The sequence below is a fragment of the Hypomesus transpacificus genome, chromosome 11 (assembly GCF_021917145.1).
Source record: "Hypomesus transpacificus isolate Combined female chromosome 11, fHypTra1, whole genome shotgun sequence".
Classification (NCBI taxonomy): Eukaryota; Metazoa; Chordata; class Actinopteri; order Osmeriformes; family Osmeridae; genus Hypomesus; species Hypomesus transpacificus.
Genome location: NC_061070.1, coordinates 2,983,067 through 3,009,834, shown reverse-complemented (window position 1 = coordinate 3,009,834; position 26,768 = coordinate 2,983,067). Strand labels below are relative to the sequence as shown.

Below are 26,768 nucleotides of genomic sequence, written 5' to 3'. Positions count from 1 at the left end.
TAGTAAACTCATTGTTAAAAAAATAATAAATAAGTAAATAAATAAATACATGTAAAAACTGAATTTTGCCACTTGTGAATCGATATGAATCGGTAGAAAACGGAATCGCGATTTATATGTGAATCGATTTCCCCCCCCACACCTACTAAATAGACATTACATATTGGCAAACATTTCAATGTTTTTCTTATGGGTGGAGCTCAAAGTGATAAAAGGATCATTTAAATATGTTCATATTCATCCAGGCCCGTAACGGAAACACATGAGGCCCTCCGCAGAATGAGTCTGAGAGACCCCCCCCCCCCCCCCCCCCCCCCCCCCTCCCCCCACATATGTAAGGGATAATGTAATACAAATACCGACGGGCCGAACAGGACCCAGACGCGATCAACGGAACAAAACTTTTTGGAACATTCTGAGAGCCTTATAATAAATGCACGATATCAAAACTCAAGCTTGTCTTTCAATGTCTTGTGAGGGAAATTTATTCAATGAGAAAAAAACGCTTGGCGCACGCCTGGCTCTCCCTTATACTCTTTCACAGAATATGATTAAGTGTAAACGGTGAATGGGACTTTTACTTTGACGCCCATTGAGATCGGGAAAGCAAAGGAAGTTTGGAACGCACACAAACTGGGCATCGTTCACATAGCAAATGTCAAATAGCTGTGAAGTTTAATGTATTATCGATCTGTCGTGTGAAACTTGTAGAAAGTACGTTTATGACTGTACGTTTTACACAATCATAATATGTATATAACTGAAATACAATGAGTTATTGTAACTTTGATTATGTTTTTTGTATGTTTACTGTAAATAGTCAAACACAATCGCTGCCACTGCACGATACTGTCAAAGTATAACGTTAGCTAGCTATTTTCCTGATTTGAGCAGTTAGCCAGGGGGTCCCATTATCATCCACCCAACCACTTTAAATGGAGAAATGTCAGTTTGACGCTGCGCAAGGCAGATGCTACATACGGTTTGAGAGCGTATTTAAGACACTCAAATCTCAAAGTAAGAAGATGTAATTTGGTGTGCAGCAAAATAAGATGTGTACATATCGATAAGTTACTTTCTTTCGTTGCTGCTGCATATCTTCTTTAAGAAATTAACGGAAGAAACGGTTGTGGACGATAATGGGGCCCCGAACGTTGGAGATTTAGACTAGAGTGGACGATAATGGGGCCCCTTACATTACGTGGTACAGTAATGCATTCTTGTAGGTGTGAGCATCACCCTCAATGGACAGTTTGGAGGCTGGTTTCCACATGTGCTGGATCTCTTCTGGAGTTGGATGGTTGGCTGTCCACCCCTGCTTCTTAATCTGCCTATTCAATTTCCTGGCTGATGGTTTCTGATGGATGTATTTTGCTGAAGAAAAAAAAGAATTAAATAACCTCTGTCATGCTAGTCATTTATCACACTAAATAAATTGCCATGTGTAAGTAATGTATTGATTTGGTAATCAATGTTATGGATTATGGATTGGAGTACTTACACGGCAGATGTTCCTGTCTCTGGAGATACTGGGAGGATCACAGTGTGGTGACGGGAGCTGCACAGACAGGGACCGCAAGGTCCTACGTAGTGTGGTCAGGTTTGCCGAGTTCATCCTCGACAGGAAGCTCCCAGCCCTACAGGACACCTACCACACACGATGCCTCAGGAAAGCTGGCAGGATTCAAAGAGACTGTTACCACCAGTCCTTCAGTCATTTTACCCCGCTGCTTTCTGGCAGGCAATAGTGAAGCATTCGGTCTTGCACACGCAGACAGGAGAATAGTTTCTTTCCATGGGCCATCAGGCTTCTGAATGGACACTGATACATTCTCATCACTTTCTCACCAACCACTTTACACACTGTCACTTTCAGCTACTGGTTGTACTATCAGCAATATTGCACTAATTGTTACTCCACTTTCTTTAGGTTATTATAGGTTTATACGGTTAGTACAGGTTAATATGTGTATTATTACAGGTTTAGTATACTGTATTGTATATTATTTTGTATATTTAGGAGTTGTTATTTAATGTTCTTAACATAGATGTAATCTATGTTCAGAATACTTATATGTTATGTTATGCCAGGTTGCTTTGCTTTGTCGTGTCCTAAGAATTTCAGCGCCCAGTCTGACCGTGTGTTGTTCTGTGGATCTGACAATAAAATACTGGAACTGGAACTCAACTAACAATCAGACTAAATGGTAGGACAGTGGTGAAAACCAATCCTCCTGTGGACACAAAACAACTTAAAATACATGAAATAGTATTACATTTTCAAACTAGCACATACAACTCATATTCACCTCTTGTTTGTCAGGGACACATAAAAAGTCTCTATCTTGTTAGTGACTTAGGACTCCAGCAAATTATATTGTCCAAACATTGAAAGCAGCCACAAAGAAAAGTGACTTTAAATGCAAAAACATTATTCATTATCAAAATAGTAAGATAATCAATACATTATGACAATGTAACAAAACCAATATAGGAAAACTGAAAACTGATGCATGTACAGGTAAGACATATTTGGAAAGCATAGGTTAAGCAAGACAACTACAATTTAAACACAAACAAATATGAATTAAAAGTCAACCATAAAACAATGACTAGACAGGCAGGGACATAATTATGATGGAGAATACCATTTTACAAACAAAAGGATTGTGTTCAAAGGTTATCACCAGAACTGCATGTGTGATCTATGTCTGTCCAAAAGAGTGCATAGTGTTGTTTGTGGTTTATTCACTGCACTGAAGAGCAACCACTGTTTGATAACATGTTGCATTGATGTTATGGTAAGAACATGCAGTTAAATTGCTCAGCTAAGGTGTAATTCATATCCTTGATCCAGTGTCCACGTGCAGTAGGCCATTAAAATCTGTTTTGGTGAGATATTATTATTAAGTTTAGATATAAACTGATAACACATTTAGAATTTAAGTTAAATACATGAAGTATTGTTCGTAACTATATTGCGATACAGTGTTGTTTAAGCTTCCCTTGTGAATGTAAGGATATAACTTTTTTATAGTAGCTTCCACAACACTACCTTTTCGGCGAAAGTTATGGATTTGTAAAATGTATTTACAGTCATGTTTTTAAATGTGTATTTATAAGGACATATGATTAAAAAACACTTTGTGATGTGATAGATGGGTATTTGCCAAAGGTTGTAACATTCGGTTTTTACCTTCATCATCATCATAATCATCATCATCATCATTATCGCCTATCATCATTTGAAACTCATCTGTACAATAAATTATGTTTTGATCAAACTGTGGTTAAACTGCCTCACTGTGTTTCCTGTAAGTAACTTGACAGCATTTATTAGAAATCATAAACACTTTCACCACATTTTCCGTCTTTCGGGTTTTAAACAACAGCAGTGTGAGCAGCACCTTTGTTTCATCTAATTGTGTGCCAAAGAGAAAAACGTTTAATTTGATCATGCAATTATAATGAGATTATAGATTAGAAATTATTTTGCCTGTTTTATTTTAGATTGGATTTTGTCATTCCAAAGCCTTTACAACACTGCGAAAACTGACAGGTCTCATCGATAGTAATCTGATAGAATACAAAAAAATCTACGTTCTCGTTTTACTCAATACCCGGTGGTGTCTACTGAGGCCTAATGCCTAAGACTCGGACACCCTCTCCCATCTCTTGAAGAACTGTACAGTTCCCACTGCTTCAAAAAAGGAATCCAAAAATTACAGGACTCATCACACCTTACAGCAAGCAATGGTGTCTTCAAGGGCTGTGTATCCTCAAATATGTGCACTGTTGTCTCTTCTGGCTACTTTTGTGCCTGGTTTAACCAGCCCCTATTACTGGTCGGGTGTCTACCATAGCCCCCACTACTAGGCTGGTGACTACCACAGCCCCCACTACTGTTCCAGTGACTACCACAGCCCCCAATACTGGTCATGTGACTACCACAGCCCCCAATACCGGTCCTGTGACTACCATAGCCCCCACTACTGATCTGGTGACTACCACAGCCCCCAATACTGGTCCAGTGACTACCACAGCCACCACTACTGGTGCGGTGACTACAAAAGCCACCACTGCTGGTCCGGTGACTACAAAATCCACCAATATTTGTCCTGTGAATAATGCCATGCCCTCTACTGGTGCAGTTAGTGTAGTCCTCATGTCAATGTGGGTTACTCTGTTCGTAAAACTTACCTACTAAATAAACATAAAGACACATGCATGCACAATCTCTGACTTTCTTAAGTAACAGAAACATATGGACTTTTGTGTTATGACTGACAGAATCATCAGTATGATGTATGTTTTACAGAATGCACTTGTTTACTCCTATTTTTTTATTTATATTTCTTTCTTTTATTGTACAACATGTTATTTCAATAGTTTACAATTTTTATTACTAATGATAGCATGAGGATTTAAGAGGAAAACTTTTTAAGAAAGATTCAGTAAAAACAGTATGTTTTTTTTCTGATTGGATGTTTGTTGGGGTTTTGTATCACATATTAATGAATGATGTTAAATATTTTGTGTGCTGCTTGTAGGGGCAGAGACAATCGTAGGTGACAGGGCCTCAGTCATCCTTGGGGATTCCAGAGGAACATATCATCCTCTTCCAAAGCCCTCTGAAGAATGCACGGATTCCCTTCTTCTTCTTCTCCTTCTTCTTCTTCACCTGTTTGTCTTCATGTGCTGAATAATAACAGCATACATCACTGAATTAATTTCAAGCATTTCAAACTAAGGTAATGGAGGCCAAATTATCGTGGAGCTTTGAATAACTCACCAGCACACTTTGCATCCTCTCCACTGCACTGCTCAGGAACAAGATCGGTGAGCTGAACACAGAGACACAGAAATGAACATGTGTCTAAAAACATCGAAAGGTGAAGATGGTGTTTAGTAAAAAAGAGCAAGGTGCACAAACCTTAGAAAATCTTAACCCATAATGTCTCTTACCTGAGGAAGCTGAGTGGCCAAGGGGGGGCAGTCAGAGACAGAGATCAGGGCCAGGGATCTCCTCTTCTCAGACTCTTTCACAACCTTCTCCATGAGTTCATTAAGAACATCCTCTGCAGCAATCTCAGACTTCCCATTGATGAGGGCCACCTTCCGTGTCTGAGAGATCTGTAAACAGCAAATCAGTGTGAAGACTTAAATAAGTTATATGTACTGTTGTCTGAACAGCAAAGTAAGCTTTGATGAAAGATGCCAGACCTGGGTATCCAGGGGAGTGGTCATGTGAACCTTCTCTACTACAGCTGCTATAAGGTCCTCCACAACTTTGGAAGCTGCAGTCTTCAGGCTGTCCATCACCAGCCCCTTGGCTTCAGCCTTCATAAAGGCTTTTTCAGCACGGACATCAGCGATGTGTCCAGTTGCCACAAGCTGTATGGCTTCAGGAGGAGGTAAGGCCAGGGAAAGACTTTCAGAGACAGCAGCCTTCTCCTCAGACTTTTTCTCTGTCTTCTCCAGGAGGTCATCAGGAACATTTTCAGTTGTAACCTGAGACTTAGCCTTGCCAGTGATGAGGGCAACCTTCTCGGTCTGAGAGATCTGTAAAAAGTTGTAGGAAACCAGTTAAATATATCTGTTCTTCAAAAAAACACTACAAACCCAACATAAAATGGGAAGGTTGACTGTGCCATGTTGAGGTAATTATTACTCACCTCAGTATCAAGGGGAGCATCCATGCCAACCATCTCATTGGCTGCTGCTATGAGATCCTCCACAACTTTGCAAGCTGCAGTTTTCAGGCCGTCCATAACCAACTCCTTGGCTTCAGCCTTCACCAGAGCTTTTTCGGTACGGACATCAGTGATGTGTCCAGTTGCCACAAGCTGTATGGCTTCAGGAGGCAGTAAGGCCAGGGAAAGACGTTCAGAGACAGCAGCCAGGGATCCCTTTTCCACCAACTTCTTCTCTGTCTTCTCCAGGAGTTCATCAGGAACATCATAATAAATGATGTATTCAGCTGCAGCAAGCTCTTCTTTCTTAAAAAAACAACGTAAACATAGAACATGTTGCAATATGAACATTGAACATGACAAGGACGGTAAAATAACTTTAGATATGTCTAGGTGCATACCAGCTGTTTGGCCAGGATAGGCCTGTGACAGCAAGAGAGGTCAGACAGATTTGTTTTCTGCTCTGAGTCCACCACCTTCCCCAGGAGCTCACTGGGGACTTCCTCAAAAATGATGGGTGCCTCGATCTTCCCACAAAACTCTTCCTCCTCACGAAGCTCAGAGGAATAATCATCAGCCAGGGGTAGCTGGCACTTGACGGCAGCAGCCATTTTGCTTTGGTAAATCTTTCCCAGATAGGTCACCACCGCCTGGACCACAGGCTTCAACTGGAAGAAGGTGCTGTTGAAGCCCAGTTGGTTGAAGGTCTTGGTTGTTTCTGTGAAGCACCGTAGTACAGCGGCCATCTTATCCCGTGCAATTATACCTGTAACTGAGGACAAGATGTGCCAGGAGCAGTTGCCACAATGGGACAGGAAGATGGAAACCACTCTCATGACAAGATTATACATTTCACATGTGGCTGCCACAGCCTTCTTTCCCACAACAGAGACAAGGCCAAGGTTACTGAATTGTATGGTTAGCTTAGCCAGAGACTGCTGGACCATCTCTCCGGGTTTCTCCAGCAGGTGCTTCAGGGAACAGGTCATCATGCCTGGGACCAGGACCTCAGCTCCCATGGTAAAGTCAGGCACGGTCAGGGCTAAAGACTCTGGTTCAGTTTGTCCAGACGATGATGTGGAAGTGCTCTTCATGCTCCCTGTTGCCATAATAGGAAGGCCTTTCAAGGCCGGAGAGAGGCATTTCCTCACATCCTGAGCTGCCGCAGACCGGATCTTTTGGAGGAACGTGTCCAGACCCTCCACTGTGATCTTCACGGAGAGACAAAAAGAGATAAGGAGATCTAACTGAGATATTTTAGTCACCAAACTAAATCTTCTCAGTGTCATGAGAGAGGCTGAAGACAGAAACAAATGCTGTTGTCATTCATACCTTTCCGTCAAACAGCTCCGACAAACGACGTTCGTATGCTTGCATTTCACTGAGAATGTTCTCCAGCTCACAAACTAGCTCGCGCATTTTGGTGTTCTCCTCCTGAATCCAACATTTGAAACTCTTAACACTGAATAATCATCTCCAAATTGTCACTCAAATAATGACTTCTGAGCCTTTTGCTTTTCTTTACACACACACATTACATTTTGAATAAGTATTGGTTACTTAATCTTTAACATATTAAGTATTCAGCAATAGCAGGATTAAATTAATTGCTATTGTGTAATATTACCTCAAACTCATCATATTCATCTTCTCTGTCCATTTTGGTGAAACAGTCATTTACCTAAAGAATGACATAGGCAATCAAATCGTCTATAAAAAGATATCTAAATAACGTCCATTACAGTTTACTGATAATTATTGCAGATACGGTTTACTACGATTCTGGTGCTGTTGTGAAGAGGACACAAATAAGCTTTTACTTTAGTACTTCAGAATGGAATGACATAATGGAATATTAAGACATTGTGACATCACAGTTATTGATGCGTCATAGTTCTTGTCAAAACCTTAACAACTGTACACAGAAACTGAATATTGATTAGGGTAGCCTACTGTTAATGACATACATTTAGATGTGGAAATCAATGATAATACCAACTAAAGAAATATTATGATGCACAGTATGGGTCATTTATATAAGCCATAGCTTATACCGTACATTCATATAAGCTGCATACATGTTTGAAAATTGTAATCATGGGAAACTACCAGCGCCATCAGTCCATCAAACATTTAAACTGCCTCTACCACAAATTGACTTAAATTGATATGGCATAATTGGTAATAATAGATGGCAGTTATTTAGGGTAGCCTGATTACAGCATTAGCGCAACAGTTTGTCCAACAAAGATTTAGTTCAGAGCTGATCACTGGCTTTGCTTGATACGTTCAAAAGGTGACAGTCACCTCCAGATATCGGCACAGGCCTGTCCGAGATTGCTTTCGAACCACATGAACCCAAATCAACATTTATGGACTGACATAGAAAAGAAGACTTAACCTTTTCAAGCAATAAATAAAATACCACATACCGTAAGCCTTAGCTGAGAATTTGGTTATTTAGATAGGCGAATTCGTTGTGTTTTTCTTCTTCTCTTGCAGTAAATTATTCAACTGAACGCGACATTGGTCGTAACGTTATCGATGTCAAATAACTTCTGGTGACTCAAAGTGTTGTCTTTTCATTTTTAAAATTAACCTTTGACGTACCCATTATGACGTATTTATTCCAATAACTCAATGTTAACAGATCCGTGCGGTTCTATTGTCAATCACTGATGGTGAAAAATAACATTACAGTTCAACAAACAAAACAACAAAAATAAACAAAGAACAAAGAAAAAAAATAACAAAGAAAATAAATACATAATTTAATCAAAACGATAAGGATACCAATAACTGTAAATATAAACGAGTCAAAAGAAGAATCTAGTGCATTTAGAAAGGAAGTAACTCAAAACTGGGGAAAAAGTATGTGAAAATGATGTTGACAAAGTACATAGTTGTCAATCACTGATGGTGAAAAATAACATTACAGTTCAACAAACAAAACAATAACAACGAAAATAAATACATAATTTAATCAAAACGATAAGGATACCAATAACTTAAAATATAAATGAGTCAAAAGAAGAATCTAGTGCATTTAGAATGAAAGTAACTCAAAACTGGGGAAAAAATATGTGAAGATGATGTTGACAAAGTACATAGTTGTTTTCTTTTTACCTGTATGATTAAAATCTCCAGTCAAACCATATAAAAACAAACAAAATGACTGTGGATCACAATGGTTTACAAAATGCTAGTTTATCCCTGATAAATTAAACGGATAAATGAAAAGAAGCAGTACTCTTGGGTTTTATTTCCATAGGGAGGCGCCTTTGATCATATCAAAATCAAATCACACCCTTTTATTTTCACTCAACCATACAGGACTGCAACAGAGATGGGAAAGTATTTGGTACAGTTTCTGGCAAATAAGCTTTATATAACAATTATAACAATTGACATGAACTTCTTACTTACACATCCATTACACAACACAATGTACAATATACACCTAACAAATAAAAATATGTATAGACAATACACAGGTACAATAAAATACACAACACAATACATGCAGTTGAGGGCAGTGCTGTTGCCGTACCAGGCAGCGATGCAGCCAGTCAGGAGGTTCTCCACAGTGTTGCTGTAGAACATCGTGAGGATGTGGTGGTTCATTCTGAATTTCCTCTGCCGTCTCAAGAAGAAGAGGCGCTGCTGTCTCTTCTTCACAACAGGCTCAGTGTGGACAGACCATGTGACCTTCAAGTTCATGTTCAAGTCTTTTATTTGTCAGGTACACAGAACAACACAAGGTTAGACTGGGCACTGAAATTCTTAAGACAAGACAACGCAAGCACCTGGCATAACATAACATATAAGTACAAGGAACATAATTTACATCTTGTCAGTGATGTGGACAGACCATGTGACCTTCTCAGTAATGTGGACAGCAAGGGACTTGGAGCTGTTGACTCTCCACCGGTGTGCCATTGATGGTGATGGGTCTGTGTTCTCTGTCTTTTCTCCGGAAAAGTCCACCGCAAACTCTTTGGCATTACTAGTTTGGCATTACTAGTTTGGCATTATTAGTTTTTTTTATTTATTCAGAAAATATTCCTCATGTAGTATAACCTGTGGTTTACCTCCTTCTCACATTCCACACCACCCATGGGTCCCTTCCAACTTTCAAGCAAAACCTGCATCTTACAAACACACACAAACACATGCACACTCAGCCTAGTTTCTGTTCTCTTAGTTATAAAATAAAAAGATTTCACACTTTGTTTTGCAGTAAATGAATGTCTATCTACGCAACCACAGAGGCAAAGTAATCAGTAGAATGTGTTCACTTCACACTCAGAGATGCACTCACAAATACACAGAAGCTGTAACAGGAGCACACAACCATCTTAGAGATGGATGGTTTTCTGAATAGTTTACAATGACATGTTAATTGGACATTAGTACTGAAAGCACTGAAAGGTGTTGGCTTCATCTAGAAATAGATCTGTAGCACTGTGTTCGAAACACAGCACAGTATTATATGTATTTGTATTAGTACACTGTACTATGAATATAATGATGTAACATGGTCATAGGGTTTGTTATGTTTGCTCTCTGCTTCACATGCACACCATTCCTTGGCACTAACCACTCAAACACTGTTAGAACAGCATCTTCTATACGGATCAAATGTAAAGGAGATGTAAATATTGAAGATCTATTATTTATAAGACGAGTCAGAACCTTCCCCTAATCTATCCATTATTCCTCGCAAACACATCCAGTATATGAAAAGTAGCATACTGGAGAGGAGGGACTTAGACGCCATCGTTCAGCCAGACAGGGTAAGGAGCTATGGTAAGATCTGTAGGGTAAAGTGTGTAAGCTAGTAGCAGGTGTACTTGAAGTGTTCTGATAAATACAGTTTTCAAACTACCAGTTTGTCAGACCAAGCTGAACTAACCTTTACAAAACCTTGTTCCAGACAACACTAAGGCTTTGAATCAAAAAGTGAATGTTTGAGTTTGTGTTGAGTGTGATGTCTAGGAGTGTACAACTGTTTCCTGACACAGGCCAAGACACCAAGAGATTCAAACTTAAATCTATCTTTTTTAGTGATGAAATTAAACTAGTGATAACTACAAGCAGTTAGTATTGTGTCTCTTTGACATGGTAACAGGCCACCACCTTCACTGGTCGGTCGGAAGCTTGCTATAAAATAAATCAAAAGGTCAATCGGGAACATCATATTCCAATCAAATATCTTGTTAAAAAAAGAAAAACGATTTTAAAAAGTCATACAATGTATGTGTCCTAACTTACTTTGGGGGGAGTGATTTTTAGGAACATCGAGAACGTTGACAACATTGCAGCATTATTTTTCATCTCACATTCTTGTGTCTTGATCCACATTCCTATATTGAGTATAGTGTACTTTATAAAGAGCTGCTCCCAATTTAATGTTCAGATGATCACCTGCAGATCCAAGATGAAGCTGATCCTGACTCTCTGCATTACCTGGGCTCTTCTCCTCACAGGTAACACAACATACTCTACTTAGCTGACCCACAACCAAGGAGACTCTCAAAAATGTACATGAATGATGATGGGATGCAGGTGAAAGGAGGTGTTAAGTATGGATTTGATTGAGTCCCTACTATACTGTATATTCTATAGACTTTTTATAATCAGTTTTTTTAACAATTGTTCCAAATGTTTAATGTCTTATTCTGTTTTTCCAGTGGAACCATTGCAGTGTTTTTCATGTGATCCACCATGCACAAATCCAGGTTTAACTTCTTGTATATCAGGCTCAGTATGCATGACGACGACCAGGCTAGGTAAAGTTATTTATTTGTCACTGTTTGAGGCCTTGTTTTTCTTTCACTGTTTTCCACCATCCAAACGGTTTACTTATATACATTTAATTTAGCAATCATTGGATTTAGCATTTTGTTTAGTATCAAAAATGAGAACATTTTAATAAATGCTCTTATTTGATCTGTGTTGGAATTGTCTTTTTTCCAGATGGAAACACAGGTGCAGTAATGAAGAGCTGCAGACCATCCTTGGATTGAACGTTTGAACATTCAATGCGTTCATCCTTGAACTTTGAACGTTCGGTTTTCTTATTCCTTCAACACTGGTTTCTTCCAGCAGTCTGGATCTGAGCTCTGCTCTGACTCAGACAGACGCAACCAGCAGTCTCAACCTGGTAAGAACTACTTTCAAAATTCATAGTTTATATTTATAAAGTTATAATTTTAGCTCAACCCTGTCAGCAAAAAATCTGTATGATTTATATGTATAAATATATCGTGTATGTATTTATTGAAGAGAAAAGTGTTTTTCTCTGAAAAATAAATACTGTGGGGGAATGGGAGTTGGACAAAAACAATTTGGAATCTGAAATACAAGTACATAAACAAATTGAGTGGGTAGTAAAAACTGCAAAACAACTTTCTTAAAATGGAGGAGACAATGATGAATATAACTGAAACAGGACAGTCCAGGAGATTTGATGTGATCTGTGTTTCTCTGCAGTCACTAGTTCAGTGCCAAATGGCCTACAGTGTGATTCCTGCAGTAGCTCCTCAGACACTGTGTGTAACACCTCGGCACTGTGTGTCGGACTGGAGGATACATGTGCTGTGGCCAAAGGTGAGTGTCTCAATGATGAAATTATCATGAACGTGTGTTGAAGTTGAACTGTAGAACCCTGTATGCACCGAACAGAAGGTCAGTATGTTTGTTCTTCTTCTTTTACAACAAACAAGGGTGTCTTCAAAGGCTGTGTATCTTCAAATATATGCACTGTTGTCTGTTCTGGGCGTTATTTTGCCTGGTCTAACAAGTGATCAGATTTCCTGCACTCGTGAGATGATTACCACAGCTCCCACTACTGGTCTGGTGACTACTATACTCCCCACTACTGGTTCTGTGACTACCACAGCCCCCACTACTGATCTGGTGACTACCACAGCCCCCACTACTGATCTGGTGACTACCACAGCCCCCACTACTGGTCCTGTGACTACCGCAGCCCCCACTACTGATCTGGTGACTACCACAGCCCCCACTACTGATCTGGTGACTACCACAGCCCCCACTACTGGTCCAGGGACAACCACAGCCCCCACTACTGATCTGGTGACTACCACAGCCCCCACTACTGGTCCAGGGACAACCACAGCCCCCACTACTGGTCCTGTGACTACCGCAGCCCCCACTACTGGACCAGTAACTCATAAATTCCCTTGTGATGGAACAGCTCAGTGACATACACTTTCCCAAAGAAAAGCTACGCTAGGACAGCCACCATGCTATAGACCAATTATTTGTTTGTAAACATTCAGGATGCGCGTGCAACGTGGTTGCAGAAAACCGGGAAAGGATAGCATTTTAATTGGCAAAAGGACCACACGGATAATACAAATAGTTTTAGATTAGATTTAAAAAGACAAAAAAGGTAGAGAAGGACAGCCTACAAGAGAGAAAGCGATTACCCATTGACCTGTCGCATCAGAATTTTGATTTGGGTCACGAAAGTCTTGAGATTTAAGTGAGAATGTCGCCCGGTACAGACCGCATAGTCGGTATAGTCTAGCGGCAACCATGTCTTCACTTCATGTCACAAAGTTCATAATTTTACAGTTTTACAGTAGATTTGACATCTAGAAAGTCGAGCAGGGCAGCTTTCAAGAGATATGCGAATTCTGCTTTTAGCCAGCTGGTCCGATTATTTTTATGATTTGTTTAAACTGGCAATCTGTGAGACTGCGTCCCCGTTACACTGTTTTGACGTTAGTCAGTCAGACTCGCTCACTGGCAGTGTGCACAATGTTGTATTTCACTCCATTATACACCATAAACGTCAGGGAGGACTGCCTAATGTAGATACGAGCCTGATGAAGATAGCCAGCATCTCGGATTTCTTTAACCGAGCCTGTTTAATTCGTCATTTACCTGAGAAAGCGACCTCCGTTAGCCAGGCTAGTTTTGTCCGATCACTTGGTCAGGCTATTTAAGGGTATCGGGGTCAAGTGACTTTTGTGCATAGACAAGTGAAACGTAAATGTATTTGTCCAAATGCCAAGAGCCTCAAAAAGTTAATATCAAGCCCTGCAATCCAGTTGCCAGAGATATATGATGACCAGATCGACCCTCCAAGTGTAATAGACCGGGGAGAAGTTTGTCTTTTGCAACCGACATGCACAGTTGAGCCTGCTTGACTGTTTTGTGACGTAGGGTGATAATTGGTCTATTTCATTAGACATACCGGTCATCATCACAAACAGAAAATGGCATGGTAAAATGCATGGTTACAAACCTGAAACTAGTGTTAGAATTCACAGAACTATCCATATTCTTCCAACAGATTTATCAACTCCTGTTCTATCTGTTAATACCCCACAGATGAAACTGGCCCTTCTAAATGTTAGATCACTAAATAACAAAACATTTCTAGTTAATGATCTGATAAAAAAAAAAAAACTTAGACTGCATCTGTCTAACAGAAACCTGGCTAAACAATGGCACCGCAACAGCAACTCTGATAGAAGCGTGTCCGCCCGATTACAGCATTCACCAAGTTTCTAGGAAACTGATCAAAAAAAGGTGGAGGAGTCGCAGCTATTTCCTCCTCTAAACTTTTGTTCAAAATTACTGAGCTAGGTGAATTCACATCATATAAATATCTTGCTATAGAGCTATAAACCGAATCAATACTTTTTGTTATTATATATCGGCCACCCAAGCACTCGCCAATAATCATACAAGAATTCTCTGAACTATTATCACTATATGTCACCAGATATGACAAAGTAGTTTTAAACGGAGACTTAAATATCCAAGTACATAAAAAAGCAGACCCAAGAACTATTGAGCTCTTAAATCTCCTCGACAGTTTCAATCTAACTCAACACATAACAGACCCAACACACCATCACGGAAACACACTAGATCTAATGATAACAACTGGACTAAATATCAATTGATATTTGATGGGGTAGATCATTATAGACTTTTTACTGTGGAAATTATCCTAACAAAAAACAAAAAATAAATCTTAGTCCAAAGAAGAAATTTAGACGATACAGCTATGATGACATTTTCAGAACAATTTGCTCTATATGAGCCAACTAATCATGATTGCTCTCTGAATGAAATGGTAGAGAACCTCAATGATGCACTATTATCTGTGTTAGACTCTGTTGCACCACTGAAAACCAAAAAGAAGTGCACAAGCAAAACCTCCCCATGGCTGAGAAATAAAAATGTCAGTGAAACAAAAAGAAAATGCCGTGCAGCAGAGAGAAATTGGAGGAAAACAAAGATCACTATCCACTACAATATCTACAAAGATACACTAACCACCTATAACAAAATCATCTGTCTAGCAAGGAGAGAATATGTCTCAAACATTATTACAGAAAATGACAGAAATTCCAGAGTTCTTTCTCCACCATTGACCAGCTGCTAAACACTGTCCCTGTCCCACCCCCATCCTCAGCAGTTAAATGTGAAGAGCTTGCTTTGTTCTTCAAGAACAAAATAACTTTGATCAGAGCTAGTATTATTAATAGTGGGGTCGAAACTGACATCAGTAGATTCTGCAACATAACCATGAGCACATTTACCTGTATCACACTTAGTGAACTTTCCAAAATTGTCAGCAAATCTAACTCCACAACCTCAGATATTGATCCTATACCCACAACATTCTTTAAGCGAGTGTTTGATAGTGTCTCAGGTCCGGTGCTAGATATTATAAACACATCCCTTAGAACTGGCGTCTTCCCAGATGCCTTCAAAACAGCTGTTGTAAAGCCCCTATTAAAGAAACCCAAATTGGATAACAGTCTACTTGCAAATTACAGACCAATATCAAACCTTCCATTTATTAGTAAAGTACTGGAAAAGATAGTTTTAGTAAAATTACATTCTTTTCTTGAAGAAAATAACATCCTGGAAGTCCCGCAATCAGGTTTCAGGAAATATCACAGTACTGAAACTGCTCTCAGCAAAATAAATAACGACCTCAGACTAAACTCTTATGCAAATAAAGTCTCTATCCTGCTAGATCTCAGTGCAGCATTTGATACCATTGATCACGACATCCTAATCAATAGACTGGAAAAGCTTATTGGGTTCACGGATAGTGTATTGAACTGGATAAAATCATATTTGTTTAGGAGACCATAGGTCCAAGAAACATAAGAACTGCTACGGGGTTGCTCAAGGAAGTTGCTTAGGTCCGTTACTTTTTTCTCTTTATAGGTTACCACTCGGCGACATAATCAGAGAACATAACATAGATTTCCATAGCTATGCGGATGACACACAACTATATATATCCACTGAACCCAACGATGCAACGGCTATCAATTCCATTATCAAATACCTGTTGGCAATAAACAAATGGCTGAATGATAACTTTCTTAAATTAAATGAAGACAAAACCGAAGTCCTATTATGTGGCCCCAAATCCAAAAGAGAGATGCTTACTAAGAATCTAGGAGGCTTAACCCCCTGTCTTAAACCAGAGGTGACGAGTCTCGGTGTAATCCTGAACTCAGATTTGAATTTCAACTCTCACATAAATAAAGTGACCTAAACAGCGTCTTTCACCTGAGGAATATAGCAAAGGTACGACCATTCATAAACCAAAATGATGCAGAGAAGTTAATTCATGCTTTTATATCCAGCCGGCTGGACTACTGTAACGCACTTTTCACTGGTCTTCCCAAGAAAACCAGTGAAAGACTACAGCTCATTCAAAATTCTGCAGCTAGATTATTAACCCAACCCAAATTAAAAGGAGAGAACACATTAGTCCTGTCCTAGCTACTTTACACTGGCTCCCTGTTACCTTCAGAATTGACTTTAAGGTCCTTTTCCTCACATACAAAGCTCTACACGGACAAGGAGCTAGCTACATTGCTAACTCCCTTATAAACTACACACCAGCTAGAACACTGCGATCATCAAATGCAGGCCTATTAGAGGTCACCAGAAGCAGTCATAAGAAGATTGGTGATTCAGCCTTTGCCAATTATGCCCCAAAACTATGGAACAAATTACCCATAAATATCAGAGAAGCAAATACGCTAGACATTTTTAAAAGATAGCTTAAAACCTACCTTTTTACCAAAGCATTTAACTAATTTTTATCTCAGAAGGGCCTTACAACTGGTAGTAGTTATATTATTGTTTTTATAGATTTGCTTTGTATTCCCACAAAGATTGCGGCTTGTGTTTGACTTGCACTATTGCTTATGTGTTACATTTGATACATTTTGTTGATTATTGTATTTTGTTATTCTGTAGTTTTTATTGTTATTGTTATAATTTTACTTTATTTGAGTTTTTTATTTTATTTTAATTAAGAAACCAAAAAGACTGTGCAAGAGTGCATGTGTTTTGTTATATGGTTGGAAACGATAGTTAATGGAGGTAACTCCAGTTCTATGAGTGGAGCGGAGCCCCATAGGGGAGCTCTGCTCCTAATGGTTTACCCGCTGCCTAGTGCAGCCAATGACTGAAGATCAAAATGTATCCGCACCTATCACTCACACAGGTGCCCTATATAAGGGGGTGACAGCCGTCACTCATCCTCCCAAAAGTATTAAATACAGCCGGGTTGAATAAGTCGAGCTGGGCCTGCAGCCCTATGGGGCTCCGCTCCACTCATAGAACTGGAGTTACCTCCATTAACTATCGTTCTATTTCGTGGAGCTCCGCCCCATAGGGGAGCTCTGCTCCTACTGGTTTAGGCGGAGCGAGCGAGGCCAGATATACCCCCAGCGAGACTAGATCTAAAAAGACACATCATCTCACAAGACACCGAGGACAGACCTGCTGATGTAAATAATACATAGGGTCTGTCCTCCTGGTCAGGCCCCTACTGTGACACAGAGAGCCGTCCAGGGTAAGAAAAACAGGGGAAGTTTACTTAGAAACTCATGTTGTTTCTCTCGCCTGCACAACAGCATAGCTGGAGGGGCAACAGAATACATACAGTAAAGACATCTCAACTGAGAACGTCTGCCTGTCCCACATTTGGCGATATAACCAATGAACAACTCGCATCTAGGGCCCACAAGAACCTAGCAAGTTGTCATCTCGCTACACCTGATCCACCAGCCATGCTGAGGACAGAATGCGCAAAAGATGAGGAGGAAACGTCCAACAGATAATATCGTACAAATGGTGAAGGCGACGACCAAGACGCCGCCTCACAAATCTCCTCCACTCCCACACCCCTGAGGATGGCGGCTGAGGCTGCCACTCCTCGGGTGGAATGAGCCCGAATGCCAGGTGGCACGGGACATCTCATAGACTCGTATGCGAGACCATTAGCCTCGCAGAGCCAGTGAGAAAGTCTCTGTTTGGAGAGTGGCAAGCCAGCTCTCGATCCACCGTAGCAGATCAGTAACTGGGGAGAAGATCTGATACTTGCTGTGCATTCCAGATAGCGCGACAGAGCGCGCACTGGGCACAGCCCATGTAAGCGTCTTTCCTCCTCTCCGCTGTGCGGAGGCGGGAAAAAGGCTCTCAGTTCGAAGCTCTGTGCCCTGAACGCTCAGCTAATCACCTTGGGGGTAAAGGCTGGATTAGGACGCAACACTGCTCTCGTTCGATCACCCAAGATGATCAAACAATCCGCTCGCGTTGACAGAGCGCACAAGTCGCTCACTCGCTTAGCCGTAGTCAAAGCGAGGAGCAGACTCGTCTTGAGAGAAAGCAAACGTAATGACACGTTGTCTATGGGCTCGAAAGGTGGTCCGCACAGAGCGTCTAACACCAGAGATAAATCCCATGTAGGTGCTGACGCTCTCGGAGGTGGCCTGAGCCTACACACCCCAGCCAGAAAACGCTTGACCAGCGGGTGGCTGAACAGTGTTGTCTTGGCGAACCCTTCGTGACATGCCGAAATGGCAGCCGCGTAAACACGCACAGTGCTCGCGGCTAAGCCCTCGTCAAACAACGATTGTAAGAAACACAAGAACATTTCGACCGGACATGAGACCGGGTCAAGGTTCCGTTTTCCACACCATTGTGCAAAGGCTCGCCAGCGCGACGCGTACCCTCTAGCAGTAGATTGTGCGCGCGCACCCAGAATGGTCTGAATGACAGCATCAGACAGACCCCTGCGCTCTAAGAGCTCCCTCTCAGTAGCCAGGCCATAAGTGGGCCTCCGATCACTGGAGGGCTCTTCACCAGGCCTCCGGCCTGAGAGAGCGCATCCATCTGGTGAGGTATGGGCCAAGGCCCGCCTACCAGCATCCCCATCAGTTCCGGGAACCACGGGGCTCCGGGGCGATCGGGGGCTATCAGAATGACCGACAGCCCCTCCGACCTCACCCGAGCCAGCAAGGGAAGGATGGAGGCCAGAGGTGGAAATGCGTACAGTAGACCTCTCGGCCAGGAACGGTGCGCGAACGCATCGACTCCCAGCGGAGGTCTGTCCTGTGTGCGCAGAGAGAACCATAGAGGACACTGTGTGTTGGCTCGTGACGCAAACAGATCCACCTGTGCTCGGCCGAAGCGTGCCCAGATCAGAGAAACGATGGACGGTTTCAACCTCCACTCGTCCTCTCTCGGGCCGCCCCTTGACATCAGGTCCGCTCCTTCGTTGAGCAGACCTTGAATGTGCTGAGCTCTCAGGGAGCGCAGGTGCGTGAAAGCCCAAGTCCACACTTCCTCCGCTAAGCGATGAAGAGATGGAGAGCGCACCCCTCCCTGTCTGTTGATGTAAGCCACCGTCGCCCTGTTGTCGGATCTGACGAGAACGTCTTGATCCTTCAACACCAGCGCGAAAAGGCACAGAGTCAGTCGAACCGCTTCGAGCTCCAGGAGGTTGATGTGACGCGTCTCTGACGGTTCCCATCTTCCTCCTATTGAGCCCGCCTGACAAACTCCACCCCACCCGGTCAAGGACGCGTCCGTAAAGACCGGGTAGAGAGATGTCACTCTGCCCATGTCGACTCCGCGCGTCAAGACACGCGGGTCTCTCCAATGGTTCAGATCGGCTTTGACTGATCTCGGTATCACTAGCAGTCTGCGGCGGTGTCGCACCGGATCCAATCGCAGCTGAGCGAACCATCTCTGCAGCTTGCGCATGTATAACAAGCCCAATGGCACTACTACATGAGCCGCCGCCATCAACCCCAACAGGGACATCACCGACAGTGCGGTGATTGTGCGTGAGACCCGGGAACGCACGGAGAGCTATCGAAATAGCCTCTCTCCGTGGTGCCGACAGTCTGGCTCTCATCCCAACAGTGTCCAAATGGATAGCTAGGTAGGTAAACTGCTGAGCGGGCCATGGAGCGCTCTTCTCCCAGAACGCGAACCCCAACTGGCTGAGCTGAGTCACCAGTGAGATCGCGTCCTGGATAGCTCTGTCTGGAGACTGAGCCAGAACTAACAGGTCGTCGAGGTACGCCAGAATGCGTATACCCCTCCGCCGTAACGGTTCTAGAGCTGCTTCCACGCACTTGGAGAAAGTTCGAGGAGCCAGCGCGTACCCAAACGGCAGGCGCGTGTACTCGTACTTCTTCCCCTCGAAGGCAAAACGCAGAAATCTCCTGTGCTTCAGTTTGATAGGCACATGGAAATACGCGTCCTTCAGATCTATGCTGATCCCAAAGTCGTTCCGCTGCACACAAGTCAGCAAACGCTTTATCGTCAGCATGCGAAAGGGCCGTTTGGCCACACTCTCGTTGAGCACCCTCAGATCTAAAATCGGTCTCATCTGCCCGTTTTTCTTGAGAACCAAAAAATAAGGGGAGTAGAGACCCGAGTTCTCTTGATCTCTGGGGACAGGGATCACCGTCCCTTTGGTCAGCAAGCTCGCTATCTCTTTCCGAAGTGCGAGCGCTTTCAGCGGGCAGGACAAGCGTGTCTCCCTCACTCCTCTGAAAGGAGGAGGAGTGCGCATGAACTGGATGGTATAACCCTCTCTCAGTATCCTGTCTAGCCAGCCTGACAGTGAGCATGACTCTCGCCACTCTGCATAATGCAGAGAGAGCGGGCGTGCGTTCAGCTGCGGAGCCGCAGACAGGAAACGGCCGTACTCTCGTCTGACCCCAGCCGCCGCTGTGCACCGACTCGGCGACACAGCCCAAGGCGGGGTCAACTCGAAAGGGCTGGAGCAGCGTCTCAAGGCCAAAAGAGGCCTGAGTGCTGTCCTCATTATGATCCTCGAGAAGACTCACAGCGCGACCAGAGGTCTGCGCGTAACGTTGCAGCGGTGGCTCGTGTAACGTGATAACAGAGTCACACGCTGTGTTATGGCGCATGGGGGCGGCTAGCGGTCTGGCCACACGCTTGCTAGCTGGGCCAGACTCCGCTATGTACGTGCCCGATGGTTTGGCATCGCTAGTAGTGGGAAACTCGCGAAACGAAACCAACTCATTACTCCGCTCGACAACAGTACGAGTGCTCAGCTCAGTAACTGTCGAGATTGCAAGAGGCACTGGATGGAACACTTGTCTTTCTGGGAAAGAGTAAAGCGGAGGTCCAAGCCTCTTTATTTCATCCCTACAAACAGGGGTGGGAACCAAAGCCTCGGTCCCCGCCGCCAGTCACGCCCTCCTCTTTTTCCCACCTCCGCCACCACGCCAGCTGGGATTAGGTGGACGGCTGTAACCCGCTCTCTCGGGGGGAACAGCCAAAGGTGGAACAGGTGTCGCGGGAGGAGCAGCCTGCGTCGCAGTGGCCGCTCGTGCCACCGGACGGCGAGCTCGTTTCCTTCTACCTTGTGTGGCACCTGCAGGGATAGAGAAGGGAGCAGCGTTAGCCTTTTTCTGCAGGGGCATATGCCCCAGCAGGTGCTTCCTCTCCTCCTCCAGGCGCGAGAAGCGTTCGGACGCTGCAGCCACAGCCGGTCCGAACAGGCCCTCGCCCGTCACCGGGGCATTCAGCAGGGCAGACTTGTCCGCCTCTCTCATGGCCGTCAGGGACAGCCAGAGGTGGCGATGAACAACAAGGCTGTTGCCCATTGCTCTGCCTGCACAAATAGCCGCCCCCTGATTCAGGTGGAGCGCCGCGGACGCCATCCTGGCCACCCACGACGTCTCCTCCGGCGACAGGCCCTCAGGTTTCTCTGTCGAGAGCTTTGAGACCGCCGCCGTTAAAAGGGCGGCGTTGCCGGAGGCTGCCGCTGCCTGCGCACCCCAGACATAAGCTTTGTCTGCCAGAGAGGCAGTAAGCTTGTCACGGGAGGACGGCAGGTTTGCCTTCTTAGCCGTCATCCACGCGCTGGCCCCTGGAACCAGGTATGCCGCGAGGGACGGTTCCAAGGGCGGGGGGCCGGTCTTAACCGCCTCTCCCAGCCCGGTCACCCTCGTGAAAGGGAGCAGCGCTTTGACTGGCGCGTTAGCCATCAAAGGCGCTTCCCAGGAGCCCTGCACGTAATCAGCCAGCTTTGGCATAGTGGGGCACAGGGGTTTTGAAGTCTTCATGCGTTTTGCATGGGGGCCAACCTCCCACGGGTCCTCTTCCTCCACAGGAGGAGAGGCCGGCAGCGGATCGCCCATGATCTCCGCTGCTTTCTTAATGATTGCAGGGAAATCCGCCCTTCGAGACAGTGCAGAAGTGACAGTAGGGCCGGGAGCCGGCTCCTCGTCATCCTCCGAAATTGAACTCAGCGCCCGCCCTCAGCTTGTGGACCTGGGACTAAGCACCTCCCTCTGCAAGTGGATCTTCCACTTCCTGACGGGGAGGCCACAGGTGGTGAGAATCGGTGACCGCACTTCATCTGTACTGATCACCAACACAGGCACCCCCCAGGGCTGTGTGCTCAGCCCTCTCCTGTTCTCCTTGTTCACCCACGACTGTGCGGCTACGCACAGCTCCAACCTCCTCGTTAAGTTTGCTGACGACACAACCATCGTGGGCCTCATCTCTGACAGTGACGAGTCAGCCTACAGAGAGGAGGTTGACACCCTGACATCATGGTGTCAGGACAACAACCTCTCTCTTAACATCAGCAAGACCAAGGAGATGATTGTGGACTTTAGGAGGCGGCAGGAGGAGGAGCATGCACCCCTATTCATCAATGGATCGGAAGTGGAGAAGGTCAGCTGCTTCAAGTTCCTCGGGGTGAACATCAGCAATGACCTCACCTGGTCTGTTCACACGGACAAGGTGGTCAAAACGGCCCGTAAGCGCCTCTTCTTCCTGAGGAGACTGAAGAAGTTTGGTATGGACTCAGTCATCCTTACTAACTTTTACAGATGCACTATAGAAAGCATTCTGACTGGTTGTATCACAGTGTGGTATGGGAGCTGCACAGACCGGGACCGCAAGGCCCTACGAAGTGTGGTCCGTTCTGCTGAGTTCATCATCGGCAGGAAGCTCCCAGCCCTACAGGACACCTACCACACACGTTGCCTTAGGAAAGCCAGCAGGATTCTAAGAGACTGTTCCCACCCATCCTACAGTCTCTTTACCCCGTTGCCTTCTGGCAGGCGTTACCGCAGCATCCGGTCACGCACACGCAGACTGGACAACAGTTTCTACCCAAGGGTCATCAGGCTTCTCAATGGACACTGATATGGACATTTTTACTGCACACTAGTCACTTATACACTGTCACTTTCAGCTACTGGTTGCTCTTTCAGTAACATTGCACTACTGTACCTCGCCACCAGGCTCCTGTTTGGTCATTGACAAAGTCACTGATCTGTAAATTTGCACTACTGCACTGTACTCCATTTAGGTTAGATTAGTTTATAGGGTTGTAACAGGTTTTTTTTTTTTTTGTGTATTAGGGTTAGTATAGCGTACTATTTTTTGTTATCTGTAATTTAGGAAGTTTTAGTGTTAGGGTTAGTATAGTCGTTTATTTATTGCTATCTGTATATTTAGGAAGTTCACTTATCTAAGCTCAGCATAGATGTAAATTTGTTCTGTGTACTTATATGTTATGCCAAGTGCTTGCGTTGTCTTGTCTTAAGAATTTCAGTGCCCAGTCTAACCTTGTGTTGCTCTGTGCACCTGACAAATAAAAGACTTGAACCCTTCCACATCAGGAAAGGACAGGGGGGCTGTGCGCAACACGTTCTTCAGGATAACCTCCACAGGAGGGTCCCTATTAGACGGTTGCGCCTCATTTGCCGCCTCGAGGTGGTCCTCAAACTCCGAACTCTCCTCGTCGGAGAGCAGGGCCGAGACCACATCTTCAAGGGGCTCTTCCACCTGGAAAAAATCAAAGCGCAGCCGCCTCTCCGAAACGGAGAGGCAAGCGCATGATTCGCAGTCAGGGGAATCCACCAACCCGTCCCTGGCATGCCGGGGTCCCATGCACACGAAACAGAATTTGTGGCGGTCCCCCTCAGCCTCCAGGTAACGGCACCTGCACTTGGCTCTTAAAAGAGCCTTGCGCGGGAGCGTGGCATGGAAAAGCTCATTTTTCTTTTCTTCGCGATACTCTTCTATCTTCAAGCCAGTGAATTCAAGCAACCCGTGCTGAATTTTTTGGGAGGATGAGTGACGGCTGTCACCCCCTTATATAGGGCACCTGTGTGAGTGATAGGTGCGGATACATTTTGATCTTCAGTCATTGGCTGCACTAGGCAGCGGGTAAACCATTAGGAGCAGAGCTCCCCTATGGGGCGGAGCTCCAAGAAATAGAACGCCTGGATGTTGGGCAACACTCCACCCTGAGCGATGGTAACGCCACCGAGCAGTTTGTTGAGCTCCTCGTCGTTGCGGACGGCCAGCTGCAGGTGACGGGGGATGATACGAGTCTTCTTGTTGTCACGAGCCGCGTTGCCGGCCAACTCCAGGATCTCAGCGGTTAGGTACTCGAGCACGGCTGCCAGGTAGACGGGTGCGCCAGCTCCCACACGCTGAGCGTAGTTGCCCTTGCGAAGAAGCCTGTGAACACGACCCACGGGGAACTGCAGCCCGGCGCGGGATGACCTGGTCTTGGCCTTAGCCCTTGCCTTGCCTCCGGTTTTGCCTCTTCCGCTCATCTTATTGCTATTTCTGTTTAAACGAGAAGTGAAAAGCCTACGTCGGAGTACAGACTTTATAGTCTAGCTGATGGTAAACGGCTTCCATTGGTCACAATGTCAGTTGGGTTTTGATCCAATCGTAGGTGGCGACAAACTCGGGGGTGGAGCCGTTCTGTTTCTCCCGCAGAAGGCGCGTTTAGTCGTCTCGTCTACCCACCCTCCTCAACTCTCGTTGTTCATCCAGTCGCTCCTCGTTTAAGGCGCCAATCACATACAGTAATGTGGCATGGATGGATGGATGGATGGATGCAAAGTCCATTGTACAATCGTCAATCGTGTAGTGAGAACAGTTTCATACATCCACATACATATTTACCAGAGATATAGGCCTACAATTATGCAGTTGGTGATAGTGGTTTTAAATGGGATTTGCACCCTTCCAAGCAACTACTTGCAAGTTGCTAATAGCAGAAGCACCATTTATATGCAGCTCTACAGTTCCACGAAGCACTTTCACCAATGAAATTCTCATGCAAGTCTTTTTTCTCAAATTATCTAGCTGTGTCATTGTATGTTCTTCATTTGTCACATGGTTTTCTGGCTAGATTATCCCAAATGGGAAGTGCCATTGCAACTAGTCCATTTGTTTTTTTGTATCTTATTTATCATCGTTTTGTGGCGGGTGCATAACAAGTATCACTTCTACCCCTGGTACTGGCTGGCTACTTGTTTTCATATTGGCCGTCCCGGGGATTTAGCACATGGACATGCACTTTTCAGGACAGGTGGGTGGCTCTTAAAAGAGCCTTTTTTGTAATACGGACACAGACGCGGACCAAGGTTTACTTCTTCTTGGGCGCAGCTTTCTTTGCCTTGGCCGCCTTGGGCTTGGCGGCTTTGGGCTTGGCTGCCTTAACTGTCTTCTTGGGGCTCTTGGCGACTGTTTTCTTGGGTGTTGCGGGCTTCTTCGCCTTCTTGGGGCTCTTGGTTGCCTTCTTGGCTGCCGCAGGCTTCTTAGCCTTCTTGGGTGACTTCTTGGCAGCCGCGGGCTTCTTCGCAGCGACCTTCTTGGGCTTCTTGGCAGTCACGGGTTTCTTGGCGACTGGCTTTTTGACTTTCGGAGTGACGACCTTCTTAACAGGCTTCTTTGCCTTGGCCTCAGCCCCCTTGTTGATCTTAAAAGACCCAGAAGCGCCAGTCCCTTTGGTCTGGACCAAGGTTCCCTTGGTGACAAGGCTCTTCACTGCGACCTTGACGCGCGAGTTGTTCTTCTCGACGTCGTAGCCGCCGGCCGCCAGGGCTTTCTTGACTGCTGCCAGGGACACGCCGCTTCTCTCTTTGGAAGCGGACACGGCCTTGACGATCAACTCGCCGACGCTGGGTCCAGCCTTCTTGGGCTTGGCTGCCGCCTTCTTCTTGGGTGCCTTTGCAGGAGCGGGAGCTGGAGCGACTTCTGCCATGTCTAATCACTCGTGGGACGTGTGCGATTTGAACGTGCGAGGCTGCTGTGGAGCGCTGCGGCGATCAGAGCCCTGGGTTTAAATACGACATGAGAACTGTGTAGACTCAACCGCCGGCCCGGTTTCTCTCAGTTGCTGCCATCCGTTCGCACTTGTGTTTTCTCCCGGTGAACAACGGGATAACAATCCCTGCTGGAATTGCACTACGTTCTAAAAGTAAATCGGGCCGCAAGCAGCCTTTTCAATGTTCAAAATAAGACGTTATGTGGACCGGAGGCACTCTGTGTTTTGTTGCGGTAGGCTCAAATCATCGCCGTTGGCCTCGCTGAGGGAGCAATGCGCACCTTGTTGTCGGTGCCATTTGCCCCCAAAAGTGTCTGAAATGGCAGTCGTTTAAAACGGGAAAACGTTTTCCAGTGAGCCACACAATCTGTCTAGAAAGGTAACTGCTTTAGAATACACAGCTGGGGTGCCATGGGGCTTAAAGCTGGTCAATTTGGGGGGACACAAAACACAGTGCGGGGCCGTGGACCGGGTGGAGGTCGGGGAAATCGTGGTCTCCCTATTGCTCTCCCTTCCCTAGTTTTTCATCTCCAAGGACACAATCCTTACTGTAAGTCTAACAGTTAACCTACTGTAAGACTTGTTACTTGTTGGTGTGAGACATACTGTAGGCTAGCGTGACCGTATTCCAT

The 26,768-nt window shown here is 44.8% G+C and overlaps 3 protein-coding genes and 1 long non-coding RNA gene across 4 annotated transcripts; 1 reads left to right on the top strand and 3 right to left on the bottom strand.

The window, feature by feature from the left end:
* Positions 1-4,574: 4,574 nt before the first annotated feature.
* LOC124473692 lies at positions 4,575-6,712 on the bottom strand. The gene is made up of 6 exons (XM_047029325.1): positions 6,095-6,712; positions 5,676-5,999; positions 5,224-5,562; positions 4,966-5,133; positions 4,793-4,844; positions 4,575-4,698 (listed from the first exon to the last, which is right to left on the bottom strand). The coding sequence occupies exons 1-6, from the start codon at positions 6,710-6,712 to the stop codon at positions 4,580-4,582; spliced, it is 1,620 nt and encodes a 539-aa protein (XP_046885281.1). The 3' UTR covers positions 4,575-4,579.
* A 4,554-nt stretch (positions 6,713-11,266) lies between these two features.
* On the top strand, positions 11,267-12,299 carry LOC124474155. Its single transcript, XR_006956789.1, has 3 exons — positions 11,267-11,485; positions 11,673-11,859; positions 12,189-12,299. It is a non-coding gene; the product is annotated as an uncharacterized LOC124474155 (long non-coding RNA).
* Positions 12,300-24,244: 11,945 nt separating this feature from the next.
* LOC124473690 (histone H2A-beta, sperm-like) lies at positions 24,245-24,637 on the bottom strand. The gene has a single exon (XM_047029323.1). It carries the CDS (start codon positions 24,629-24,631, stop codon positions 24,245-24,247), a length of 387 nt encoding a protein of 128 aa, XP_046885279.1. The 5' UTR covers positions 24,632-24,637.
* Positions 24,638-25,336: 699 nt separating this feature from the next.
* Positions 25,337-26,116, bottom strand: LOC124474257 (histone H1-like). Its single transcript, XM_047030234.1, has one exon. It carries the CDS (start codon positions 26,071-26,073, stop codon positions 25,456-25,458), a length of 618 nt encoding a protein of 205 aa, XP_046886190.1. The 5' UTR covers positions 26,074-26,116; the 3' UTR covers positions 25,337-25,455.
* Between the last annotated feature and the right edge of the window lie 652 nt (positions 26,117-26,768).